Source organism: Nicotiana sylvestris, chromosome 5, assembly GCF_000393655.2.
Source record: "Nicotiana sylvestris chromosome 5, ASM39365v2, whole genome shotgun sequence".
NCBI classification, from domain to species: domain Eukaryota; kingdom Viridiplantae; phylum Streptophyta; class Magnoliopsida; order Solanales; family Solanaceae; genus Nicotiana; species Nicotiana sylvestris.
The window spans coordinates 101,667,953-101,676,527 of NC_091061.1; the positions used below are offsets into that span (position 1 = coordinate 101,667,953).

Here is an 8,575-nt window from a genome sequence, read left to right on the forward strand (position 1 = left end):
AGGTTGCAAACTCAGGCGCACGAGTCAAAAGGAAGAAAGGACGCGTTTTGAAAGAAGCGGCTTGTGAACATTAGACCATCCCCAGCATAACAAATCTGATGAAGAAAGCCGTACCACCGAAGGAATCATTAAAAAGCTTAATGAAAAAGGCCATGTCCCCAGCGGACCAAGAAAAATGATGAAAACTGGTACTCAGAAGAGCAAAAGGCTAGTACCATCCCTCAAGTTCACAAAATAAAAGCATCGGAGGAAAACGCAAGCCGACAAGAAAGCAAGGCGACAAGAACAAGTTGAAGATAGATGAGATCTTATGATCCACATTCTAGCTTAGCTTCTTATTTTTCCTTTTAGAACAATGTAACAAGGAGATCGGTAAGCGGTAACATCCTACAGCAGCATGTAAGCAGCACACAACAACGGCAAACACTACAGTCACACGGTAGTCCCAGCTACCAAAATTTCCCGAACTACATTGACCTGATTCCTGTTCAGCCCAGAATATGTAGAAAACCTCTGAAGCAAAGGTTCGGTCAAATCTTTTTCAAAAATGCTTCACACGGAGTACGCGGATGAGCAAAAATCGCTCACTTTGTCTTTGCACGAAGACCCTTTGTGTCTTCGGGCAAAGAGGGCAGCTGTAAGCACGTGATTTTTGCTTCGCAAAAGTTACTCCAAAAAGAAAAGAAAATCAAAAAATATATGTCTTTGTCATTGAGGGATTTGTATTTAATGTTAATTTGTGTGTTAGGTATTAACCGATGTGTGTGTAATTCTTTTTAATTTTTTATAATTTTACAAATTATTTAGGAATTTGGTTTAAATTTGGTTAATTAGAAAGGGAAAGGGTTGTGGGAAAATCAGATTGGGCCCCAAAATGAGGCCCAAAACCAGGCAAAGACCCAGTCCAAATCAGGCCTGCCTAAGTATCGGCGCCTTGGTTTAGATCCGTTGATATGATTTAAATGAACGGTCCTGATCAGACCGCCCATTTAATCATAACGACGTCGTTCAGGGCATTTTGATCTGAGCCGTCCAATCCCTTTGATCCAACGGATCCAGGACCTCCCTCAAGACCCGTTAATTTGATCCGACCCATTTCCTTACCCGGTCTCACCCCCCTTCCCACCAAAACGATGACGTCTTGCCTAAAGGAATAGATCCTGGCCATAGATCTCCCTTGATCCAACGGCCAGGATCTAAAACTCTAAAGCGTATATAAACCCCTCATCACACCCTACGCCCCTATCCAAGCACCCCTTCAATCGTCTTCTTCACCAAACCCCGAACCCCACGAAACCCTAACGCCGCCCCCTTTTCCCTCACCATTAAAGCCGGCGGCAAGGATGCCGGTGACCACCCCCTTTACACCCTTGAGGCACCTCAACCCCCTGAATCCAAATCCACTTACAGCTTGGCTCGAATCCTCCCCCACCTTCTCGAATCTTCATTTGAAGATTCGAGACAAGACTCGATCTACACCAAACCACCCCTGATTCACACTAGACAGTCCCCTGACTACCCTTGTGACCAAACCAAGCCTGGTTTGGTCCAAATCTACCCACAACTCCTAGAATCTCAAATCTGAAGATCCAAACCCTAGAACACAAGAACCTGGGGAATCCGACCAGTTTTAATAGGGGTTTGAGGTCTAGTAGACTTTAATCAAGGGGTTCTCGGTTGAGAACACCCCGATTAAAGTTTGTTCGGCCTCAAATGGTCAAATCTAGTTCAGACCTGGGTCGGCTTTGGTTGAACATTTTTAGTAAGTTTTCCTTTTTCTTTTCTGTTTTATTTGAGTACTGATTAAGTTTGTTAGCATGTTCTGTTGTGATTGTTTGGTATTTCTGGTACTTTCATTCCAATTTCTTTCGTCTTTGTAAGGCCTTTTATTTGGTCGATTGTTTTCTGTGCATGTCTGAATGCATTCTGTGATATACATGTTCGATTAGATTAGTCGTCGCATAAATAATTCATATGGCCTCCCAATATTGTGCAAAGTTGTCTGAAGTTAATCAGGATCCCGTACGTGTTGTTTATTTAATCGACTTGTTATACCTGGTTATAATTAGTATAGTCGACCTGATAAACGTCGTCGATTAATTTTCTATGACTGAATGATCAAATGGATTAACAACTTCACATGACTGATCGAACCCTGTCATTGACTGAATGCCCGACATTGTTTGAAATTAGTTTGTTTGCATTGCAAAACAACTGAAAAGATTCAGTCCAGGGCAGCTCTGAATTTGAACTTTTAGGAGTACAAAAATGCCCTACTGTTGCAATGAGTTAATACAGTAATAACCAGGGTTAACAAGGGTAGTTTGGGTGTTAACAAAAACAGAAATAATTAGTTTAAGTGGGCTGACAAATAGGGTGCTAAATTAGGATTAAACTAATGTATTAGTGGGGACAAAACATAAGAGCATGGGAGTTTAATACTTGAATGAACCCATGACTCTTGAATAGGGCAAAAGGCCAGGCGTGGGGAACAAAATGACTTGCATCAAGAAGATGCTTAGGCATGGGAAATGAAGGGGATGGGCAGTCACTGAGGCTGTGAAGTTCTAGGCAGCCCTTAAGGTTTCTCATTCAGTTATAAATAGAGTTGTTTTTAGTGAAGAAGGGGGCTGGACATTTTTAGTCTTCAGAAAAAGAAAGAAACAAAAGAAATTTTCAGAATATTGTAACCAAACATTGTCTGAAAACTGCTTAGGAGTTCAAGTTGGCCAAGCTGTCTTTACTAATTGTTTGTGGGTTATTTGCCGAGCTGTTTGTGTTTGTCGAACTGCTTGGTGCTGTTATATTGAGTACTCTGGCTTTCTGGTTGTTTCATCATTCTGTTTCTGAGACTGCTTGTTTGTTGCTCGACCACTGGTGAACTTCATCATTGTGGCTAGTTGTTTGTTGCTGGGTTGTTGTTGTTTATCTGCTGCTGCTGTGTTTGCTGTGTACTACTTAGCTGATCATTTTCCTTCTACTTTTGTCTTCCCAACCAGGTACACAATTAATACTGTCAATGTAACTTGAAGTTGAGCATGAATGCAAAGAGAAGAGTTGAAGATGTTATTTTACACATAGTCTGTTACATTAAATATCATGCAATGTATAATGGTTTACGTTTTTTTTGCCTGGATACTGGAATTAGCCTTCCCACACAGTGAATGTAAATGTGGGGGTAATTTAATGTCATATTGTGTGTATAGGCTGATAGATAACATGATTGACAATGTAGTAGGCTATGTTTTGATAGTTAGCTATGTTTGTGATTAGCATGTCCTTTAATGCATGTCAAAATGTGAAACTATCCATTGTTAGTTAATTTTTTCCCTTTTAATAGTCTGCCCCGTTACAACGAACAAACCCCATCTTCAGAACAAAGAACACAAAGTTACAGTCTCAACCTCACGAAGGTCGGGCCCAAGCCGAAACGCTAAGTAGGCTTTCATCGGAAAAGTCGTGGCCCAAGCTTGGCCTATCCTGCATGAGCGGGGTTCGGGCCCATAATGTTCGATTAACTGCCCATGTGCGTGACCATGTTTTCTTATTCTGCAAAGGTCTTCGGAATTCCGTTATAAATAACCTGCAAGCATAATTGAGTAGGATCATTTGATTTTCAATTAGTAGAGACAAATGTGACAAGAAAACATAGCCGCTATAGGGTATCCTTTTAAAATAAAAAATGAGACGAGCCTCGCTAAATAAATCACACATCGCCGGGGCCCTCAATAAAATACATAACCATTGACTAGACTTTGGATTCGGCCGTTTAATGAACGTTCACGGCCTCTTCCTAAAATAACAATACGTTAGTCTCTTTAGGACGCGCCTTTAACAATGTTATCTCCCTAAACTCGGGTGCACATTTATGTGACCCAAATCCAAATCTCAACGGGGTCGAAATATGTCTCTAGTCACGGGCACATTGATTGTGGCGTGGCCCGAGATGCATTTCCATGACGTTGTAAATTCCTTTTAATAATAAATGAGACGAGCCTCGACAAACAAAAGTGCACAAGCTGCAGGGCCCTCTAAATGTATATATTAAAACACTTAGAATTCGGGACAGGTCGTTTAGCAAATTTTGCGGCCTTCCCCAAAATAACAATACGTTAGTTGCTTTAGGCGCGTCTTAATAATTTATTTTCCTTAATTCGGGTGCACATTTATGTGACCCAAATCCAAATCTCAACCGAGTCGAGATATGTCAATAACCACGGGTGCATTGATGTAACGTGGTTCGAGATACATTTTCACGACGTTGCAATTCTCGTAAAAAATAATAATAAAAGCGGTCAAGAGTTAAAATTTGCACATAAGTTCATATTTGTATAAAATCAGATAATCAAGCCGAATATAACAGTTGAGCGACCGTGCTAGAACCACGAAACTCGGGAATGCCTAACACCTTCTCCCGGGTTAACAGAATTCCTTATCCGGATTTCTGGTACGCAGACTGTAATATGGAGTCATTCTTTTCCTCGATTCGGGATTAAAATTGGTGACTTGGGACACCCTAAAATCTCCCAAGTGGCGACTCTGAAATAAATAAACCAATCCCTTTTCGATTGTCCTTTAATTGGAAAAAACTCCCTTTCACCCTCTCGGGTGCGGAAAAAGGAGGTGTGACAATAATAATAAGGATCTACTTTTTTATCTGGTAATTCTGCTGAAATTATTCCATCAATATCTCCGACATTTGGGTATTTATTCAGAAGAAAAGGCAAGATGTGTGCATGAGGCAAGCCTCGCTTTTGGAATTCAACTGTATAAATCACTGAAGAATAAAGATGTAATTAGATCATTAAATTTATATATTAATTATTTTTAATATTAGCATATAGTAAAATTAATGGGCAAGCATAATAATTTTGTAGAACATAAAAACTGTACCTGCTTTTACTTCTCCAAAAATTTTATTGTCGCGTAAATCCTTTATCATGCGATCCAGCTTGATTTTGAAAACCCTTGTTAAAATGTCGGGACGATCTTCTGGAGATAATCCCCTACTCTCCACAAATCTAGTAATCTCTGGCCATTTTGGGTTGCAAGTAAAAGTTATGAACAGATCAGGGTACCCCGCCCATTTGCAAATTGCCATGGCATCTTGATAATTTTACAACATGTAACGTGCACCTCCCGTAAAGATGGAAGAGAGTATAACTCTTTGTCCTTGAGAAGAAGGTTCTATGTCCCCATATAAAACAGCATCTTGTAACCCTTTATAAAAGTGTGCTCTCAATTGTTTTTGATGAAGCCTAATGAACCTCAATCGAGAAGATTCCATCATTGTATAACCATCTACCAAGAATTGCTGAAATAATCTTCTAGCTGACACAATTGTTGGATCTTCATCCTTCCTTTCTTGAATTTTATATGATAAGTACTCACGCGTTCTAACATATTTCCTTCCACCGGTTGAATCATCAATATCGTTTAAAGGAATATCTTCTCGGTATCCATCTTCACCATATGGAAATAGCAATGGATATTGCAAACCTAAGTATGCTGCATTTAATTCATTTATCCTTTGTAGTTGTCCATATTGGCTTTCAACTATGATATCTTTGTCAGACCTTGTTTGTTCAAAATCTCCAACAATCAAAGCAGCTACCTCTGAAACTGTTGGTAAATTGTATCTTCTTCCATCAGATCCTCTTTTCCCAATCAGTCTAAGTCTAACATTTGAGGTCCCATCTGTTTGAAATTGATCTCTTACCATTCTAAATGACTTTGCAAGAACATTGTTGTCATCAAGCATTTGCTTCAACTCATTCACAATTTCAGCATGAAATTGATTGTTCATTTCAGCACGGCTGTAAAGAAAAATATTGAATTCAACTAACAATTTATGTCTTATAAAAAAATATAATTTTAAAATATTTTGAGTAAGCAATTGTCTATGCTAACCTGATAGCATGAATTCTATTTTCCACCTCATTTTCTGTTTCATAGATATACAATTGTGCAAATTTTGGAGAAGATCCCTCCGGAGGCAATAAGCTTCCAATCTGGTGATAATTTTGCCCAGACAATCTGAATGTTTTAGGTCCCTTTGTTTTGTTGACAGAGAAATCCTCCTTTCCTCCCATTGATGTAAATGCAAATATAGAATTATATGTTCGAATGTTCTCTCTGAAATATTTGCTTTTTGCACCTTCATGAAATTAGGTTAGGTTAAAGAAGATATATATATGCAAAAATTATAGTATATATATGCAAAAATTATAGTGTCGTTATTTTAATAAAATGAATTTATCTATTAACCTGATCCAAATAATAAATTCTTCAAATTCGAAGGAGGCTCCTTTGGATTTGGTAGCTTGATTTTTCCACGACCGCAACACAAAGTGAAAACTGGTTTTTTATTTTTATACTTCTTGTCAACTCTTTCCTCAAACCAGAAATATGCCCCACAATATTCACATTCATAATTGCCATCTCCAATATCCCAATATTCTGGTTTTATGAGAGTAAAATAAAGAGATAAAGTTAAAGTACTTATTATAGAGAAAGTAAAAGTATGTTGTATATGTAACTTTAAATTATGTCATATTTACCTTCATTGGTCATCCAGCTCTCTACTTCATCATCTAAAAATAATAATAATTAGTGCTTAAAATTTAAAATTTAATATAAGGGGAATTGTTAATACATTTTAATATTATCGAACATTGATGAGTTATATGTGAATACTTTCAAAAACATCGTCATCTTCATTTGCATCATGAATTTGTACATCGGATTGCATATGACCTTGATGAATAAATTAAAAATTAGTAAACTTGTATGTATGAGTATGAGTTGTGGTGAGTTCAATGGCATACCTGGTATATCAGCATCAATATTGTCATCTTCAAATTCTAAACATAAATATTAATTGTTAGCCTTTTTTCAATTTCATATTGAAGAAAAATTATATTGCAAAACTGAATTTGAAATTATAGGGGTGCATTTAAAATAATGAAAATTGCAAAAGTATAACCCAAAAAAAAAATTACTCATAGAAGTAGAATTGTAAAATAACAAACATGGTGTACTTGAGAAAATAAAGAGAAGCAAATAAATGTTTAGTTTTTTTAAATAATTATGTTGCCCAAATTTCGCATATAAGTTATATGTGTATAAATAAATAAAACTTCATTATTTATGTGGACATGTATATAGGGGCACAAAAAATTGTCTTCCTCAAATTTCAAAAATAAGTTAAATAAATTAAGCATAAATATTTACCTTGAAATAATGGTATCTCATTTAAATCAGGTAGAAGATGTTCTTTCTGCAAATTTGAACTCGACAAACCATATCGCAAATTATGCTCTTGCATTGGTCTTGGACATTGTGCTTGAGAATAAGATGATGAAACTTGTCTACAACTCTTTATTGGGGTACTACTAAATCGAGGGAAATTTAGACGATTTGTTATGTCCGTTAATGATTGTTTTGTTTTCCCTTTTTGAGAAGCATTCCCTATGATAGTAGTATCAACCAATTCTGTAAACCATAAAATAAAAACAAAAAAAAACTAATTGTTAGAAGTAGAAAAGGATAGGAAAACTATCAAACCAATTTTTATATACTAAATTGTATGTAAACCAAGTTAACATGTAGCATTTTTTTTTATTTCATGGTGGTCAAGATAAAGTTTAAGTTTATTGCAATATTGATCTTGAAAAAATAATTTTATAGCTGGGTTTAGCTTAAAAAATAATTATTGACTTTTGTGTTTTAACAGTTTCATCATTACTTTCAACCTCATTCCATTAAGTTAAACTAAAGGTAATACCTTAGCAAACTTATGGAATTAAAGATGGTCAAGAGTGTATATAGAAGTCAAATACAAACCGACTCCCATCAATAACGGTTAATTTTGGCTAAAAACTCGCATAACTAATCACATGAATTAAATCTTACTTCGCCTTTAATTAGTCATACTTCCAATGAAAATATAAACTGCCTATCAAACAACATGTTAAATTAGATGGCTAACAAATCTTCATTTAAAAGTATTGTAAATATTAAGGCTAATCAACCAAAGAAATATTTTTTTTTAAAAAAATAAACATCGTAAAAGAGAAGATAAATCGCTTAATAAAAATTTCAAAAGTAGAACGACAAAAAGCAAAATTCATAAAAATTATAATTCTATATTTATAACAAATTTTTTTTACTTATAATAAAATAAACAAAAGCAAATAATAGCATCACATTAACCTTTTAATTTATAAATTATTCTACTGGCCAGTCCATTACGCATATCAGATAAAAGTATATAAGTTAAAGAAAATTTATTTTTGTTATTTGCCGGAATAGCAACACGGAAGTTTGACTTCCTCAAATTTTCATTTAAGATATAACAAAATTTACACAAATATTTACCTTGCAATAATGGTAGCTCATTTAAATCTGGTAAAAGATGATCATTTTGCAATTTTGAAGGCGAAAAATCATATCGCAAATGTTGTTGCGTTGAATTTGGATTTTGTTGTTGAGAATGAGATGATGAAACTTGTTCACAGATCTTTATGGGTGCACTATATAATTCAGGGAAATTCAGACGATTTGTTATGTCCAT

General features: G+C 35.8%; 1 protein-coding gene across 1 annotated transcript in view; it reads right to left on the reverse strand.

The window, feature by feature from the left end:
- LOC104213222 (uncharacterized) overlaps nucleotides 1-8,575 on the reverse strand; it is a 46,960-nt gene extending 38,385 nt beyond the window's left edge. The window contains exons 1-8 of the mRNA XM_070146645.1: nucleotides 8,380-8,575; nucleotides 7,234-7,494; nucleotides 6,828-6,863; nucleotides 6,697-6,756; nucleotides 6,561-6,593; nucleotides 6,268-6,459; nucleotides 5,911-6,157; nucleotides 4,894-5,816 (exon numbers count right to left, since the gene is read on the reverse strand). Coding sequence (XP_070002746.1) covers nucleotides 5,117-5,816; nucleotides 5,911-6,157; nucleotides 6,268-6,459; nucleotides 6,561-6,593; nucleotides 6,697-6,756; nucleotides 6,828-6,863; nucleotides 7,234-7,494; nucleotides 8,380-8,575 — 1,725 coding nt within the window. The 3' untranslated portion in view covers nucleotides 4,894-5,116. The remainder of the gene's footprint in view (nucleotides 1-4,893; nucleotides 5,817-5,910; nucleotides 6,158-6,267; nucleotides 6,460-6,560; nucleotides 6,594-6,696; nucleotides 6,757-6,827; nucleotides 6,864-7,233; nucleotides 7,495-8,379) is intronic.